A 19,338-nucleotide genomic window follows, 5' to 3' on the forward strand; every position below is an offset into this window, starting at 1 on the left:
TTACTTAAAATGTAGCATACCTATATGTTAAGTGATGACTTAATACTAATTTGCTCGTAGGAAACACATTTTTGGAAGTATTTTATTTCTAAAGACACATTAGTATTATTAAGACCAAAAGAAACCTGACTTAACAGTGAAAAGTGTTTGTTCTATCATGACATTGCCTTGCATTAATCTAGGTGTGGGGAGAAATGGGATAATAGCCATTTAAAGAGGATTCCTGTCTTTTCCCTCAAACAGAGCCATGATTTGTTATTGAGTATTTAAATCTGATTCTCTCTGTAGATTGCTGCTAAAATTGATTCAGTTCCTCACTTGAATAATTCCACACCTCTAGTGGACCCCTCGGTGTATGGATATGGAGTACAAAAACGGCCCTTAGATGATGGAGGTAAGTAGCTGTAAATATCTTTGCCTTTCAGATGGTAGTGAACTTGCCGGTTAAGTTTGAATCTGTGTCAGTCATTTACTTAACAGCTGTCATAAACGTCACTCTTTTAGGAGGAATGGTTGAGGGGAAGTATTTAGGATGATTTTTTCTTGGCAGTTCTCCAGCATTTGAGTTCCTGTTTGCCTTGATAATACAGAAGTCTTTTCAGTTGGGCTCTAAGGTAAAGACTCAGCCCCTGAGCATCATTGTGGAAGTAATTTGACCTATTTGAGACTTTTCTTTGATTTAGGCCTTCATTCTTTCAGTGCACGCATGAGAATTGAAGTTCCCACTTTTCTCAGAGAAAAGCTAAGATTCAGTACATGTCTCTGGGGAAGCTGTGGCTATGTCTTGACCTTAAAGAAAGAGAAGAAGGGTGGTGGCTTTATACAGTCTTATCTGCTGGTTTTTCACCATTCCCATTAGTGACATGCTCTTAGAAACATTTGTTTTGGTTTTATTCGTTCATTTATTGTTTTGTTGGTTTGTTTATATACACTACTCCATCCCAAAACAAATTTGAGACCATTTAGAAGTGCCCATCACCAGCACTTTGACAGAGTATCTGTCTGATGTGTTTCTGCACAGAGATTGGACTTCCTTTATAATATTTTGCCTCCTGCAAAGTATTGCTGTAAAAGGGATAATGGAATACAATAGATTGCACATGAATTTGCATGTAGCCAGTTGCATCAGTGTCTTCTCTGCTGTCCTGTCAATCTTCATATGCATCCAATTGTGTATATATGTACATATTTCTGTGATACATTATTAAATGATAAAATCAAGATATAGAATAGTATGTATTGTATAATCTCCTTTTCCAAAAAAATGCATATTTTTATGTACGTAGAAAAAATATGGGGGTTGGCAGGTGGCTCACTGCGTGAGTGTGGTGCTGATAACACTGAGGTCAAGGGTTCTGATCCCTATATCGGGCCAGCCAACCAAAAAAAGAAAGAAAAAATATAAGTTGGCATGACTGTGATTTCTATGATCACTTTAGGAATCCTAAAAGAGATGACCATTATTTTTAGATGTGGGAGCATTTTTGGAATAATTGTTTAGACCTCACACTATGAAGATTTTAAGGGGACAGTGCTCATTTGAGTGTAAAAATTCTTATTTTAAAAACTCTTTATGATCACACACACACAATGTCAATCCTAGGGCCATTGGAACTAAGGTAACCATTTAAACTGCTGCTCCAAAATGTAACCCTGTGATCTTTTTATATTTGACTGGGGTTAGTGGTTTCTTAGACCAAACATGGCTGATTACATTACCTGCATTTTTGTCTTAGTGAAAAGCTGGAATGCAAGTAATCTTTTTACCTTTTCAGGGCAATCATGCTTTGGTTCCTCCTAAGGGACCTCAATGTAAAAATAAAACTAAGTTGTCTGGCTCTGAGCACCTGTCTCATTAACGGACAGTGTCTCTCTAGCTCAGTGTTTCCAGAAATCGAGATCAATACATTTCACAACTCATTCAGCCTTTCACAACAATTCAGCCTTGTTTTCGCCCACTGTGTGGAGTTGAAGTGTTAAAACTTGTGCACACAGTGAACAGGTAGTCACAGTGTCCTTTGCATAAGGAACCCCAAAACATTTGCAAATGAAGCCCTCTGGTGTTTTGCAGACATTTTTCTCCCATCAGTGCTTTGCACACCCATTTGAAAGGAATTAGTAAAAGACTCTGAATTTATTGATAAAGAGAACTGAGTAGCAGGCAGGTGTGGCTGACTTGGCCAGGATCACCCAGTAAGTTTAGAATTTCACTTAAAACCCCAGTTCATTATTGTATTGTGTATTTTCACCTGTGAATTTTTTTTTTTTTTATAACCATAATTTTTTGCATGACTACCTTTTGGGGACTATCCTTCTAAGCAGAAAATGAATATGGTTTCTCTTTTTCCTCTCTAAATATTAAGCCTTCTCATAGTAGGAAAGAACCAAGAAAGAACCTTTCAGCTTCCTGCCAGATCTCCATCATCCCTGGATGTCTTGTCTTATATAACAACATACTATATTTGAAGAACAATACATTTCCCTCATGCTTTTTACATTCTGCATTACAGTTTGATAAAATTATTCCTCTCTTCTGTTGAGCACTGTGTAAAGAACAGAATTATTCAAATAGTTTGTTTTTCTCCAAGTTGGCATCCACACGTAGAATTTGAGGTTTGCTGTTGAGCCCATTGGAAGCCCTGGCACTGGGGGCCTGCGGGGTCTTGTTGTTTTTGTCAGTTGCTTTCTGACAGGGAGAAGGTCACTGGGTCAGTTCTGTTCTCTCAAGAGAATAAATATACAAATAAACAGATCCTGTGAGGGCCGGCCCGGTGGCGCACTGGAGAGTCCACCGCTTGGGAGTGCGGCGGCGCTCCCGCCGAGTGTTCGGATCCCATGTGGAGACCGGATCCCGCTCACTGGCTGAGCGCGGTGCGGGCGCAACACCGAGGGTTGCGATCCCGTTACCGGTCAGTAAAAAAGACAAAAAGGAAAAAAAAAACAGATCCTGTGGAGAGAAGTGATGGTTGTGTTTAGCTCACAGCTTTCTGAGGCTCACAGTCTTGTTGGTGCGATAAAAGTTTAGAAAAGCAGAGGCAGAACAAGAAAACGCATTCCGGTGCTTTTTTCTCAGCAATAAAGATTTGCAGGACTTTGCAGATTTTTGTTTGTTTGGTTTGGCTTGGTGTTTTTTTTTGACAGAAGCTCACGGCATCACATCTTTAGCAATCCAAACTTTCTAACTTTCCTGCATTCCGGTGCTTTTTTCTCAGCAATAAAGATTTGCAGGACTTTGCAGATTTTTGTTTGTTTGGTTTGGCTTGGTGTTTTTTTTTTGACAGAAGCTCACGGCATCACATCTTTAGCAATCCAAACTTTCTAACTTTCCTGTGAAGCAGGGTTCTTTAACCTTTAGGAGATTAAAGTTCAGTCCCGTAGAACTTTCTGGAGGTGTTATTCGGTCTATTTAAGAATACTTCAACTCTTAAGTTAACTAGAAGGAATCTTAACACAAGGTTTATTTGGGACATTGAGATTTGCAAACAAGCATATGAATTGGAGGATTAAAAAATGTGCTAGACAGTGAAACAATGGGAAAGATTTGTTCCTGACGTAGAAAGGGATTTGGGTTAGTTGTGTTCCAGGGATGGCAATTTTGAGTGGTCTGTCAGATTGCCGGTTCATAAGCATGCTTTGAACCCAGCAAGTGTAATCTAGAGCTCAGCGCTCACAGCCTGCCTTGTGCCCTTCCCTGGGAAGAGCAGTCCTTCCACTGCCCTCTAGTCTTGGATCGGGTCATTTTGACCATTAGCATCCTCAGTCTTGATATCCACGCTTTCTACTAGTCTTTGAGGTGTTCCTTTGGCACCACACCCATTCAGGAATCCCCTCTCTGGTCTTGGTTGGGGCATCTTTTCCATCCCAGTACTTTGCTTCTGCTGCAGCTGGAGCCTCTTCCTGGAGCCAGTCTAACCCGTTCCATTCCTTTCTTCTAAGACTGATGGCAGCTTCCCATAACTGGGGAGATCCAGATCTTCCTAACTTGGCCATCGCCTGCCCACCCTAGTAGTCTCGTTCTCCCCTGCCTGTGGCCTGCACCACCTCAGGCCAGAGCCTGCCAGCACCAGTCTCTGCTTTGGGAAAGGAGAGAAAACTGAATCTCAGAGATGTTGATTCTTTCTCTGAAGGAAGGTAATGACAGATGCTGGAAAAATGAAAAGCCAAGACTAAACATCAGTGCCTGAGAGCTGGAGGGGATGGGAGGGAAATTTGCCTTTTATGAAGTAGGTAAAATGAGTCAGGGACGTTGTTGGGCAGTGGGCTTCAAGCTGGGTACACGAAGACTTGCCTGTTAGTTGGGTATGGATTGGTTTACCATATCCACTAGTTAAAAGGAATTCTTTTCCAGCTCTTTGGCTTCTGTTCACTCTGTGCCCTCAAGTGGACCTCTCTAAGAACTGTGTCTGCATTGAGAGATGGTGCCCTTCTTGCCACACCTCCTTCTCACATTCCCTTTCTCTGGTATATCACCTGGGGAGGTAAGATCCTCAGAAGTCAATAATTCTTCCTCCCTCCTTTCATCCATCTATTCATTTTAGGATTATAATTCGGAAGTCAGGTGGTAGTGACATGGTGCATCAATATGTGAGTTGGGAAAATGAGGTGAGATTTTTGGGGGGCGCTGAATAGACATTTTCCACAAAAAAGAATGAGGTAAATCTGCAATACCTGTGTAGTGGCAAAAATATAACTGAAGCTCAGATATAATGCCTGTTACATTCTTTGTAACTATTAACCTAGGAAAAACATTTAGAAGTTACATTATAAGAGGATTCATAGTTTCTCAGAGTTCTTTTAGGGGATGTGTTAACCAAAGTAGATCTCCACCCTGGCTGGGGATCCGAATCACCTGAGGTGCTTTTAAAAAGTCATCTTGACGGTACAATTCTCTAGAAAACAGTTTTGCAGTCTTATAAAACTAAACACGCATTTATCATACAACCCACAGTTGCATTCTTGGGCATTTATCCCCAAGAAATGAAAACTTAATGTTTATACAAAAACCGGTCCACAAATCTTCATAGTAGCTTTATTCATAATCACCCCAAACTGAAAACTGCCCAAATGTTCTTCAGCAGATGAATAGTTCAACAAACCTTGGTACATCCATGCCTTAGAATATTACTTAACAGTAAAAAGGAACAACTGATGGGTACATGCAACAACTGGGATAAACTTCTAGGAAGTTATGCTGTGTGCAAAGAACCAATCACAATAGATTACATACTGTATGATCCTTTTTATGTAATATTTTTGGAATGGAGAGCAGATTGGTGATAGCCAGAAGTTAGGGATTGAGTGCTGGGGTTTAACAGGAGGTGATGCTGAATAGGATAAGAAAAGATCACAACTGGAAGGGAACCTGAAGCTTAAACTATTGTATAGGTCTGGAGAAGTAAGTGGTTTGACCAAAGCCAGATACCTGATAAGTGACAAAGGGGAGACTTGAACTTGGGTCTCTGTCTCATATGCTGTAATAGTATAGTGCTTAAAAATGTGGATTTCAAAGTCTGATAGATCAGGGTTTGAATCCCAGCTCTGCCATTTGTTAGCTGAGTGACTCTGGGCAAGCCACTTAACATCTCTGAGCCTCTGTTTCCTCACGTATAAAATGGAGCTAATTATACCTACCTTATGAGATTATCATAAAGGTTATATGAAGTTATTTTCAAACTTTTTAAAATACCACTCAAAATATGAGAAAACTCATATTTCCTTTAAAACTAGTCAGTACATATTAAAACGTGTAACTGAAACAAAAGTTTAATGAAATACATACACTTATTACATATGGTACATTATGTTTTCTATTTCACATTTTAATAAGGCTGGTTCTGACCCCCATAATGATTTCATGACCATTGGCTTAAACGAAAATAAGGCTTAGTGCTGTGAATATAGTATTGTAGCATTATTTTTCCTCTCCCTGTCACTCCCATTGCTCCTCAGGTCAGGCCTTGGATAGGCACTTTTCCTGCAGGAGGGGGTGCAGGTCCTAAGGTGCCCCATCTCTGGAGGCTAGGTTATGTCTCCTAATCACAGAGCTTTCTGCTTTCCCCAGTAGACTTTGCCCTAAGCTCCTTGAGTGCAAAGATTACCTTGCTTCCCGTTTTATCCCCAGGACTGATACAGTGTTCAGCATCTGAAAGGCACCCACTTGTGGGATGAAGAATGATCTAGAGAGAATTAAACAGTGATAGTGCTGAAACACCCATAATAAAGGGCAGGGAGGCATAAAAGGTGCAGAGCTCGCATGGGCATGGGTACCTCACCTGTGCACTGTTCTGAGGGCTTGAACCCTGCTAATTGCACCTTCTTCTTCAGTAAAATGGGAATGACAATGACAGCATCTGCCTCTTAGGCAGAGCTCTTGTACAACTAAGTAGGTTCATGCAAGTGAAGCGCCTAGAAAAGCACCTAGTGTGGCTGGGGGTGGTATTCTTTCCCACTCAAAAGTACAGTAGACTGCAAGTAAGTGACATTATTGAGATAAACTTGAATTTACTCTCACTTTTTAAAGTGTAATAATTTGCAAAATTCACAACAGATTACTTGCCCAAGGGCCTTTCAGCTGAACTGATATATCTGAGAGTTTTGTGGCCCTGCAGCAAGAGTCACTGCCTAGAACATAGAAAGCCTTTGTTCTGCCCCTGGGAGAAAAGCTTTTTAAACCTCTTTGAATCCTGTGAATCCCCACAGCTAACTGTAAGAATTACTCACCTTAGCTGAAGCTTGGAAAAGCATTGGTCAGAGTCAGAAGAAGCCCAGTATCCAAGAAAGGGGATGGAGGTGGGGGGTTGTTTTCCATGTCTGATGAAGAAGGTTTAACTTATTTGTTTTTGCTAGTCATATAAAAACGCTTGACATTTTTACTCCTGACTCACTCACCTGTCTTTGGCCTGCTGTTCTGTGCATGTTGGCTAGCCTGTGTTGTCTGAGCTGTTGTGAGTAGTAATTGCTACTTCTGTTCCAGCGGGGGTGGGGGTTGTATTAAAATTGATGCATGTTATGGAGTTGGATATGTTTCCCAGTGATATTTTGTTAGCATTACTTTTGCAGGGAAAAAAATAAAGACTTTTTTCCCTCCTCCTCACTAATTGGAAAAAAAGGTCTGGCCACCTATTTATTTATTTATTTAAGGATCATTATTGTAATTGGCAGAGTATTACTCTTCAGAAAGAATTTCTTACATTTCAGCCTGTCTTTTCTGTGAGAAGCTCATCTTTCCATATTTATAGCTCAGGTGGCTTGCTATTACATGGTGCACAGGATAAATGAGGACTACACCTGTGTGCAAGTGTGTGCTAGAATTGAGCTAAGGGGAACTTTTGGAGCCAGATGAAGCATTGTCAACCAGCATGCACCATTAATGGGAAATGAGACTGATTTAATTCAGTATTTTTCCTTTTTTTTTTACAGTCAAATGACCATAGTTACCATTAAATTGAACTTGATGGGTGTTCCATCTGCCTCCCTAGTGTGACCCCTCTTCATCATAAAGACTAAGGAGAGGTCCTCTGTTCCTGGAGTTAGACATATCAGTTTGCTGTTTGAGTGCCCAGTGCCCCCTATCTAACTGCTGGTTTTCATTTTTAGGCACCAAATGGGAATGTTTCCGAAGGGAATGAAACTTTAAATCACGCATTTCAGCCTTGTGCTACAGCATTTGCATGGAGGAGGGAGACCGATTTGTCCTTCTTAAGCATCTGCCAACTTAAAGAGTTGACTCTGGATTTGAGTTTGATTTCATTCTTCGGTGGTGTGGCTCTCAGCAGTCCATCTGTTTGTGGGATGATGGTGTGTGCACTTTTATTTTCAGTCTTTGTGAGCACCTCCACTTATCAGTAAAGCACTTGGCGATCAGAAATGATATTGTGTGTGTGGCACCTGTGGCACGTAGTGTGCCAGCAAAAAGGAATTTCCATTTTCGTGATGAGCACAAAATTTCGAATGGCTTTTGAACAGGAGCCCTATGAGTGTTCTCACGAGTCTCACAAAGTTCTTTACAGTAGCAGGGCCCTTTACTCTTTTTCTGTAGCTTTTCTGGCTGAGACAGAAATAGCTAAAGATCATCAGCGTTTTGATGTCTCTTACCAGATAGCACAGTGGACCAGGAGCCACGATCCAGCTGTGTTGCCCTGATTGGGGAATAGGCACCTCTCTTCTGTATTCTTTGTTTCAAAACATTTTAGTTCCACTGTCTTCAATGGATTCTTTACCCGCTAAGAGGAATTCTCATGGTAATCAGAGAAGCTGAGCTAGACTCTTAAATAGGAAGAGCTAACCAAATTCGTGGGCACTCTGTCCTTGACTTTTTCCTTTGGTATATTTCTTTTCCTCCCCACTGCCCTATGTGGTGGACATTCCTCTCTCACATCATTCGGTGGCTGAGTGTACAACAAGGATTTCTTTCCTAAGCTGGTGATTGTCTAGTTTTCATGTGAAATGGGAATTGTGACCATTACTTCTCCCAAGCAAGAGCATTTCTTATGTTCCAACTGGATATGCAAAAAAAAAAAAAAGTGTCAATTGAAAACAATTCTCTTATCCCTAAGATAAGCAGATTAATAGCATATAGTGTCAATATTTTGGCTTCAGACCATTATCTTGCTATTGATCCAGAAGAAATATGGTATTGACTCAGTAGCTACGTTTACTTTTTGCTAGCATTATTTCTCTATGCTTTTTCTTCTCCTTTTAAAATGTCATGATCTGGTTTCTTTTCCTTTGTCTCTTTATGACCAGCTACTGTCCAGTCAGAGAATGACAGGGCTAAGTTTAAACAGAAAGAAGAGCAGTTGGAGTTCTGTATCTCAGATGTCAAACCATTTTACTCTTTGTCCTGAAGTTGATGTAATTAATCCCATTTCCTGCTTATCTCATATCTATCCTTACAATAACTGTCCCTAACGACATATTTTTGAAAGCTCTTTTTTAGCATCTCATAAGTTTCATTCAGTTCTTTATAATATGTTTAAGATGTGTTCTTTTTCATTGTCTGCTAGCTATATTTCCTGAGCAGTGTTTTCCAAAAGAGAAACACCACAAAATCATTTCTGCCAATGACTGGTGACGGAGACACTCATCAATAGCTGAAAGAGGAGAAACTGGAACAAAAAGCATAGCTAAAGTGGTTTTGTGGGAATGTGATTGCAGAGTTGGTTTTAATAAGAGGCTGTGTGTCTCTGCAAAATGGGCTTGAAAGGCAGTTGCTCATTCTTAGTGTCCACTGCGGACTCTGGACTGCTGTGGGGGGTATCCATGAAGAGGAAGGGAGGAGGCCAGATCCTCTCCTTGAGATGCTCATGCTCTTGGGAAGGTGGGGGTGTGGCGGGGCTGTCTCCCCCTCCATGGCCAGCAGGAACATATGTGCATCTTTTAGTGACTACAGCTGCCACGAAACAGTTCTTAACAATGCTTCCAAGGAGGTTAAATCTTCTCATTTGCTTTTAAAAGAGAAAGAACCCTCTCTATCTTTACATTGAGCTTGGATCCAGGGCAGGAGGGAGGTATGAAGTTAGAGGGATTTAGGCAAGCAGGATTTTCTCCCAGGCCTCTCAGCATGTAGACACACAGATCAATTTCTTATCCTATGTTCAGCTGGACACTGGGTTAGAGACTGTGTTGATCAAGACATCCCCTCCTGTTTCATATCATATAACACATTCATTTCAACCACTGAGCCTAAATTGCTGTTTGCTTTCTTTCTGCCTTTCTGTTTTTTCCCCCCTGAAATGGTAAGAACTTGTATAAGCATGAAGTTAGTTTATCCATGCTAATGCTTTGATTTTTCTTTTCTCTTTCTCTTTGCCACAGTAGGTAACCAGTTAGGGGCCTTGGTACATCAAAGGTAAGCAGTGGGTTATGTTTTATTATTTATTGATCGTTTCTAATTGTTTATTGATCCACCATCTGTACTAGAGTGTTAGAAAGTCAGAGGTTGAGAGTGTGAAAAACCATGGACTCTGTTTCTTTAAGACCCAAGGTTTTTGCTAGCCCTTTCCAAGACAGTGTGAGCTCATGGAACGAACTGATACAAGATATTAAAAATCAGCCCTTATTGTACTTAAGCTTAAAAGACTTTTAGAATGTTGGAGTTCCTCTTTCTACCAACATACTTTTTATTTAAAAGAAGAGAATGTGAATTTTTCCCTTCTAGTTTTATAGTTACAGTGTTGTATGAATCCTTAACCTCTTCACTTGAGAAAAGATGTCCTGAAGTGTGAGGTGTAGGGCTCTCACCAGAGGAGGAGTTCGGTGCTCAAGGAGTACGGGTAGGAAGTAGCCAGTGCATGGACTGGGGTTGCCAGAAGCCAGGGTTCCACCCCCTGTCATATCAACAGGGACTTGCCAGAAAAGCTCAGCTAAGTGCCCAATTGATTCTCTGCCTCTGTTTTCCCTCACAGCCTTCTGTTAAATGTTGAGGATTTAAAGAAAGAGAAAGACCTCTGAGTTTTAAAAAGACCAATCTGTAAGATAGGGTATTTGTGGTTACAATGTCATCCTTTAAAAAGAAAAAATATGTATAGGAAACTATGCTACAGTTTCTCTTCCAGAAGAATGGAATTTTGTGCTGTGTATCTGTTACAGTAATATATTATCCTTAACCCTCACTGTCACTGATATAATCCTGTCCTCTTTTATTCTGTGTAAATGTTTGGGAGTTTCTGGAAATCAACAAGTATCAGTTAACCAAAAGATTTATCCTGGGTTTTTTTGTTGTTTGTTTTCTTTGTTTCATTTGTTAATGAATTAAAATAATTTAAATGAGATTGTTGTTAGTATCAAATGCTGGCTTTCTCATAAATCCATAATTAGCCAGGATTTTACTTTCCAGAATGTTTATGCTTTGTGCATTAGACAAGTTTCAGCCTTGCATTAGAATAGAGTCTCTTCTTCCAGGAAGCCCAAAGCAGTTCATCTTAGTACATTTCTTTCTCAGAGAGAGTACTAAAATTGTTCTTGAGGACTGAGGAACTGCCCAAGCTTTTTGACATTTTGTATTGCACTAGTGTTGAAGCTCCTCTAGTCAATTCCCAAGTAATATTTTGTGAGAGTAGACAGGTTGTGCTACACATGAGATGAGAAGCAACCTCGTGGCTCCATGTACAGGAGCACAGCAGAGTCAGGAAGCACATCCTGATAAAGACCCGATGTCTGAAAGGATGTGTTAGGCCAGGAGGCTTGGCATTAATGTCTGCTGTGTTGCTGATAAGGAAGCCTGGAATTGCCTGATTTGGGAAGAACACCTATATCCCAAGAGGTAGAAAGAATCCCTTCTTACGCATAAGCCTGAGCATTGTCAGCTCCACGAAGAGAAGTCTGTTTGCTCGCATCAGAAGGATACAGTGGCAAGTGCTATTTATGCTACTGCATTTCTTCTAAGTGCTGTACTTGCCCTAAAAACATGTACTTATTCATTCCTTCCCGTGATGGGTAAAGATCCAGCTGTGTGAGAGATGTTTAAAAATGCTTGCCTTTTTTTTTTTTTAAACTACTCGCATTTAGCTTCCTCCTAAGGTAAATGTTTAGATTTAATTGCTTTCTGGGGTGTTGGGCAAATTGGATATTGTTCACAATATACTGTGTGGCACATTCGAAGGTTTGTTTGAAAGAACCAGTGTAGTAACTTCTTGTTGTTGTTGTTGTTGTTTAAAAAAGAGGCACATAATGGATGAGATAGCATTTAACAGAAGTTCCTTGCAGAGTAAGTGAGGTAATTATTCTGCCCTGATCAACATTGATTAGGCCTCTGTTGGATACTGGTTCCATTTGGGATGTCTCACCTTAAAAGACATAGATAAATTATAAAGAAGCTCGACAATAATAAAAAGATTGGGAAACAAGAAACGTTGAAGAAAAGTTGAGCATCTCTTCATCTAGAGAGGACACCATAATAGAAATCTAAACATCTCCCAAAAGGGACCTTAAGTCTCCTGGGATTGATGACCCATTTGTTAGAGAGGACCTAATAAGGTACAAATTAAGCAACACTGAGAATAAATTATGAAGGAAAGGTAGTCATTAGAGGAGTTGATGGTTTAATGAAAACTAGAGGTTTCTTCCTTTGACACAAGGAGATGGTTGACTAAAGCATTCATTAAATGACACTCTTGTAGATGATTGTGGATTTGTTGGCCAAATTGGGCATGATTTATTTTACTCCTTTGTCTTGCAGCATTGCCAATATGGGAAGTTTGAGAACCTAAAATGGCTGTAAAATTCTGTATTCTATAGTTTTTCCAAAATATTCTTTGTTTTTAGGGCAGTAATAACAGAAGAATTCAAAGTGCCTGATAAAATGGTTGGATTTAGTAAGTATCTGCATTATCCACTTTTCCCTAATTCCTGTCTGTTTTCATTTTTGTTTTAATCTCGCTCATGTGAGTGTCTCTTGTAGCCGAATACTTTTCGCACTGCTCTCTACAGCCCCAAAGTGCTGCAGGTCTTTCTCCTTCCCGCTCACACACCCACCCCCCCACTTGAGCTAGAGTACCCGCTGTCTGCTTCCTTTCATGTATGACTGCTGCTGGTGTAGTACCCAAAGGACTGAGATGGGCTCACTGAGGCCACTTGACTTGCAGTGCCGTGAGCCAGGTATAGATGTTTGTTGAATTAAGTCGTTCATGCATGGTTAAATGAGGAATGGGGGGCATATATATATTCTGACCCTGTTCAATTTGTTTCAGTTATCGGCAGGGGAGGTGAGCAGATTTCACGGATTCAAGCAGAATCTGGTTGCAAAATTCAGATTGCTTCAGGTAAGAGTTTCTTTTTTCATAGATCTCAATTTGATAGAAATCAATATTTTGCATAATTTTCCACATTTATTACCTTTGCTTATTGCTTAGAAGTTTAGGGGCATAGGTAAGTAAATGTGATTGGTGTTTTCCTTGCACTTCTGGAGTTTGACTCCCAGATGAAAACCAGAAAGACCAGAGCAAAAGCAGACCCAGAGGCAAAGCCTCCCATCTGGCTTCAGGGGAAGACCCTCCTGCAGTGCTGTGGCCAGGTGTAGCCCCTTCCCAAACACCTGCTGCTCTAGGATCTGTGTTTTCTGCACCAGAATGCTATGCCAGACATAGTGGAGCCTGCAGGAGTCCTGTGGCTTTGGGGTCACTCCTGGGAACTGCATGCTAGCTCCTCTGTATTAGACCACCCCTTTGTGGCAAGAGGATAGCTAGGGGTTCTGGCTGAGTTAGCACATATTAAACACGTTACAGAACCTTTCCTGGTGGGTTGGTCTTGACCATGCAATATGGAGAGAGACGGACTGAAGAGTAATTTTTATTGTATTTATAATTCTATCATTTAATTTGTTTGACCTCTTTCCACTGTGGAGGAAGGGACTTGGAGGATATTTGACTAGAGAAGTGTTTGTGGTTTAAAAAGATACTCCTAACAGTGTCTTGAAGGTAGTAACTGCTGTTATCTGTTTCTGTTCCACTTTGAGGAAGGATTTTAAGAAGCATATTTTTTTAGGAACAAAGTAAAACATCATGTGGTGTTAGAGAGTAAGATTTTCCTCTTATCAAATGGCCCAGAGCCAGTTCCACATAGATGTCACTGATCTCTTGGGATATTTATGCAATAAATGGTAACAATCCTAATGTGCATATCATTAAATTTCTTAATAGTGTACCTGGAAGCTATTTGCAAACAAATGACCATTAAACTGCTCTACAAATGGAGAAACTAGGGAGTAGCACAGTGAAGTGACTCAGGCAGTTATTAGCACGTGAGTGGGTCAGAGAAGAAGCTGAGACTGGTAATTAGGACCAACTCACAAACCTCTACTGTGTCCTCTCAGCTTCCCCTGTGGGACTTGTTTCCACTTTGAGAACTCAGGGTGGAGCTACTGGCTTAATATTCTATCCACAAGCAGAAGCAAACTGTCCTTTTCTCGGAGACTGGGCTTCTGTGGGGCTGGTGTAGGAACCAGCGCCAGAGAGACAGTCCGTACACAGAGGCAAAGGTACACCATTGCCTGATGCCCACCAACACACCTCACCTTCTTGATTCTTCTTATAGAGAGTTCTGGGATTCCAGAGAGGCCCTGTGTACTTACCGGAACCCCAGAAAGTATTGAGTAAGTTTATTTTATTTACTTTTTCCTTTCACTCTTCTTCCTCCTTCCCCACGTGGGGAGAAATGGAGGGGCAAAACTGTCATTGAACACTGTTGATTGTGCTGCAGTCTTTCCACACAAGTAGGTGCTTCTATAGGGAAAATATCTGGGAGGTTGCCATGCCAGGGAAGTTTTCTTTTACCTTTAATACACAAGATGTCCCCATATTTCCAAACCCTACAGAATTTCTCACAGCATCTACTTCATAAACCAGGGTCTTAAGAGTGTACATTCACCTGCCTGAACGCGCTAATCAACTTACTTCTTCCTCATTAATACCTCCTTTACTTGAGCAGGTCTGGATTAGTCTGTTATTTTGTGAACTGCTGAGAATCCCATTTCCCTTCTCATATTTGTGAATTAAATGGATCGATTCTTTGTGGCCTCTGCTCCACTCAGAGGGCCATGTAGACCAACGAGAGGGTGTCTTGATCTTTGGGGCCCTTGCAGTAGCCTTAAGACTAGCATTGATTTCCTACCCTGGTACATGCATGCTCAGTCTTGCATCAGATGCAGGCCTCCTACATCCAAGAATTCCTGTGGAAAGGTGATATGCTGACTTAAAGCCTGCTCACTTTCCTTTTTCAATCTACTGAGTAGCGTTGCATTTAGGGTCAGGGGTACTAAGATTATGTCTGGCTCAGTAGGTAGGGTTGTTTTATTGTTTCCATTTCTCAGGGAGTCTAGATGAGTTTAAATTCTCTTGTTCTGCTGTAACATTGCAAGCAGTGAACCAGAATAAATATCGCTGGCAGGTGTGCATTATAGGGCAAGCTGGATGGTTTTGCTGGAGTCAAGGCATTTTTCTTCCAACACAGGTTAATCTAGTACACAAGCAAAATATTAAAAAGCTGCTGTAACTGAGAGGATACACAAAGCTGATTCTGTACACAAAGGCTCAAGACTACCAAAGGCAACGTCTGTTTCCTACCTTTGTCTTCTTTCTTCCTACTCTTCTAACCATTTATGCTTCATGCCTACGCAAGGAGTTGAAGCAATGGAATTATAACTTTTAAGAGGAAACAATTTCAGTTTCTTCAGTGAGCAGTATAGCCAGCTTGTTTAGTAGCTGAATTCTCTATTAGAGAAACAAAAAAATGGATTGTGGTGATTTACAGAGTAAATACTGCAAATAACAGCCACGGAAGATTCTGGTGCAGAAAAGGAAATTGGCCCAACAGATGACCTTAGTAGGCTGAGTTGCTGTCGCAACATGGCAGTTTCCCTCTCCCACCTCCAAATAAATCAGCGCAAAAATGCATGACACATGAAGTTCAGAGTCCCCACTTTGCTGACGTGAAAAGCACAAAGCAGAAGTATATGGGCACACAACTGCATCTGGGCACTGCCACCCCTCTTTCCACCTCTTGAAACCATTCTGGTGATTTGTACCCTTAGCTTAAAAATCATAGAGCAGTATTGTTGGTTATGGAGAAGAAATCCGGAGTTTGGGAGTTCAAACGATGCCTACTAACCCTTGCTTTCTTTCTTCCCATCTTTCTCATTGCTCTCTCTCCTGCCCTTATTTAACAAATGTGTATTGAGTGTATGCTCTGTGAGAAGGGTTGTGCTGGATTGGGGAACAGGAGGATCTGCAAAGGGAAAGAAAGTGGTCTCTGCCACCAGAGCAGCTGACAGCCTAATAGGAGAAGACACATGTTTGTGGGAAGCACAAGCAGAGGGCGGACTCAGGAGGGGCTGTGTCTGGCAGCAGCCCACTCACTGAGGCTCTGTGTTGAAACGCTGGCATTGTGGTGTGTGTTGCTTTTGAATTCCAGCTTAGTAGCGTGGCGGATGGCAAGGAGACCTCCGGGTTGTGGGGGCAGGAAGTGGAGCTGGATGGGGCCGCCTAGACTCCTTCACGTTTTCCCCAGCACCACTCCCCTTTCTTATGCTTATTTAATGCTGGTCCTCTTGTGGTTCTTTTCCCTCCCAAAGACAAGCCAAACGGCTCCTGGGACAGATTGTGGACCGCTGTCGGAATGGACCTGGCTTTCATAATGACATAGATGGCAACAGCACAATCCAGGAGATTCTTATCCCTGCATCGAAAGTGGGTCTGGTCATCGGCAAAGGAGGGGAAACAATAAAGCAGTTGCAGGTACGTGAGCCCTGAGCAGCACAGAGCATCCAGCTGCCCTGCAGCAGGTCTTCATCCTCCTGGGCTCAGAGGTTTGCTTAGCACTGACTTTCCCCATTGGGCTTGCTTTGCACATCATGATGCTGACGCTACACTCCAAACCTCTGCCCAAGAGGTATCACGTTCAGCAGGAGAGGCTTCCTTCATCCATTTGACTGAACATGTACTGTGGCCAGGCCAGATACCAAGTACCAGGGTAGATGTGCCCTGACAAGGGCCCTCAGGAACTTTGAGCAACCACTGTGGCAAGGGATTGCTTTTACCATAGAAGGATGTCCCCATACCAGCCAGCCACCCAAAAAAAAAATAAAAAGAAAGAAAAGGACAGCATCTCATTTAAAAATAGAGTGTCACAGGCCTGACCCACTTTTCCCCCTTATCAGTTGTGTCATCTTAAATATGCGCATTTACCTTTGGAAGGTGCAGGGTCCTTGTCTGTGAAAGAGGGGAAATGCCAAACTGGCTCTTGTCATGAAGCTGAAATAATACCCATTCTTTTATATTTTTATGTAAGAGCCTTTTACTGAGTAAGTGCTCTATGAACATTAGCTACTGTTAGCTCCAGAATCCCCTATCTGAGACACTTGGGGCCAGAATTTAACACCCCCAACAGGTTCCAGGGCTGCATCCTATAGTCAAATGCATGTTTCCGTAGCTAAACATAGTAACAGTCACACTCAATGAAAGAAAGGCTAGAAATACACTTCCATGAGTTCAGTTTTGCTGCCAAATTCGTTGTGAACAAACTTCTGTTTCAGAGCTTTGGGGCACTTGCAGGTGAGGGGCTGTGGCTTGCCTGGTGTGCTCTCTCATACCCCAGTCTCGGATTGTGGAAGGCATCCTCAGGCAGAATCAGGAGTGGAATCTGAGAACTTAAGATTGGGTATCTTAACAAGTGGCCCCCACTCAGCAGCTCTGGAGCCTCAGGCAGCTTACTTCCAGAGCCTTCTTCCTCTGGGCGTGGGAGGGTGGCAGCACTTCCCTGTCACAGTTGTGCCCATGTTCTAATCAGCTCATGTCTGAGTACTGGGCTTGGTGAGCATTCAGTGCAAAGAGCTCATTAATGATTGGGTACTCCAGGGACCTGAAAAAGAGGGAAGAAAATACTTTTGGGAAGTAGTTTTGCCTATCACATTTGAACATTGTCTAGCAGGACCTGTGTGTCTGCTTTCCCAGAAGCCAGTTTCACAGGCCAGGTCAGAAGGCAGTGCCTGGTGGTAGGTGGGACACGGGCTGGCTTGTTGTGCTGTCCTGCATTCTTACTCATGACAGTGACGGCTGTGCTGGTGTGTGTTCCCCCGCAGGAGCGTACAGGTGTGAAAATGGTCATGATCCAGGACGGCCCGTTGCCCACAGGAGCAGACAAGCCTCTTCGCATCACTGGAGACCCATTTAAAGTACAGGTAGGAAAGAAACCATGGCATGGGCGAGTCCTGGATGAGGGGCTCTCACTTGGTGATAGCCTAGAACTTTTCTCTTACTCAAGTGATTATAAAACTGGGTGCTCCTTTATTTAAGGTAAGCTGTTGTCCTACACCAAGTTTGGTGATGAAAAGAGTCTAGGGTTGTGCTGCCTAACACTGAAGCCACTAGCTACATGTGGTTATTTAAATTCATTCCAATTAAATAAAAATTTAATTCCTCCTTTACCCTGGCCATATTTCAGATGCTCAGGAGTGACATGAGGATGGTGGCAACTGTTTTGGACAGCTCACATGGAGTGAGCAACTGGCCAGCCATAGGATGCAGTTTTAGATTTGCTGACCTGTGGTCAGCTCAGATGTAGCCTCTGTTTGGCTTCCATTTGCTTGTTCTCTCTCTCGTCCTGTTTTGCAAGCCCTTCAGCTGGGGTTGGAGGTGAGCAGAGGTGCCAAAACCACATGAGCATGCCCTCATGGCCAGCATCCTGTGCCCAAGCCCCCGGGAAGACAGCCCCCCTTGCTTGAAAGCAATAAGGGACTCAGTGTTCAGTCACCTGGGGTGCTTCCACCCTCCAGCTCTTTCTGGTAGCAGGAAAGCAGGTGAGCCGTGGGTGTACAGTTGTGTCTGTTCTCCTTCAGAGTAGCTCCAGGATGATGGGCCTTGGTGAGACAGGCCCCCTTCAACAGCCAGTCCTCTTTAGGAGCATTAGGGCTTTGACTTAGTGAAGGTTACCTGTCAGTGTTCAGTCACCTGGGGTGCTTCCACCCTCCAGCTCTTTCTGGTAGCAGGAAAGCAGGTGAGCCGTGCGTGTACAGTTGTGTCTGTTCTCCTTCAGAGTAGCTCCAGGATGATGGGCCTTGGTGAGACAGGTCCCCTTCAACAGCCAGTCCTCTTTAGGAGCATTAGGGCTTTGACTTAGTGAAGGTTACCTGTCCTGGCAGAGTGATTCCCCCAGTTCTGCTAAACTGGTCAAGGCACACATGTAACATAATAGTTTTAGAACAGGATTGAGGGCCAGTGATGGGCATAGGTCTTTCCTTGGGAAGGCTCTGATCAGTGGTGCATCCTCTCGTTTCCTTCCTTCAGGCCAGGATCCCCCAAGTGCCTGCCTCCCCCAAAGCTTCCAACCTTCTTTCAGTATAAACTGGTGGGCTTTCCCGAGAATCAGAATGCATCTAGTCTTTCGTCACTTTGCTCACACAGTCTGGCTTGTGTATTCTGCTGCTGTATGGCATAGAGCCCCAGGCCTGTTGGAACCATGTGGGCCGCAGGCTGCCTGCCTTCCGGCTTCTCGCCCCCACACACTCTCTCTGTCTCAACTTTTAATATTATCTTTTGTAGGAAAAACAACCTAAGCAAAGAGTACTTCATTGACTTTTATAAATTTGCAGGAAAATAATTATATCTTAGGATTTTTAGTATTTTTTAGTATTAAAACTATGTGTAATCCACTTTTTTACTTGGGAAAAGCAGTCTGCTGTATTATAGGGTAAATTATTGTTGTTTTATTTTCTCCCTAACTTTTTGTTATGAAAAATTTGAAACACCCAGAATAGTTTAAAAATACAGGGGATACCTGTGTACTCTCAACCTACCTCACATTCTGCACTGTGCTCGTGCACACACTTGTATGTATAGTTTTTTCCTT

At 42.3% G+C, this 19,338-nt stretch overlaps 1 protein-coding gene across 1 annotated transcript in view; it reads left to right on the forward strand.

The window, feature by feature from the left end:
* The first annotated feature begins 292 nt into the window (after window positions 1-292).
* Window positions 293-19,338, forward strand: part of FUBP3 (far upstream element (FUSE) binding protein 3) — a 36,612-nt gene continuing 17,566 nt past the window's right edge. Inside the window, exons 1-7 of the mRNA XM_008581682.1 lie at window positions 293-394; window positions 9,817-9,850; window positions 12,265-12,314; window positions 12,690-12,761; window positions 14,032-14,089; window positions 16,067-16,229; window positions 17,573-17,671. Coding sequence (XP_008579904.1) covers window positions 12,302-12,314; window positions 12,690-12,761; window positions 14,032-14,089; window positions 16,067-16,229; window positions 17,573-17,671 — 405 coding nt within the window. The 5' untranslated portion in view covers window positions 293-394; window positions 9,817-9,850; window positions 12,265-12,301. The remainder of the gene's footprint in view (window positions 395-9,816; window positions 9,851-12,264; window positions 12,315-12,689; window positions 12,762-14,031; window positions 14,090-16,066; window positions 16,230-17,572; window positions 17,672-19,338) is intronic.

Source organism: Galeopterus variegatus, unplaced genomic scaffold, assembly GCF_000696425.1.
Source record: "Galeopterus variegatus unplaced genomic scaffold, G_variegatus-3.0.2 Scaffold2432, whole genome shotgun sequence".
Taxonomy (NCBI): Eukaryota; Metazoa; Chordata; class Mammalia; order Dermoptera; family Cynocephalidae; genus Galeopterus; species Galeopterus variegatus.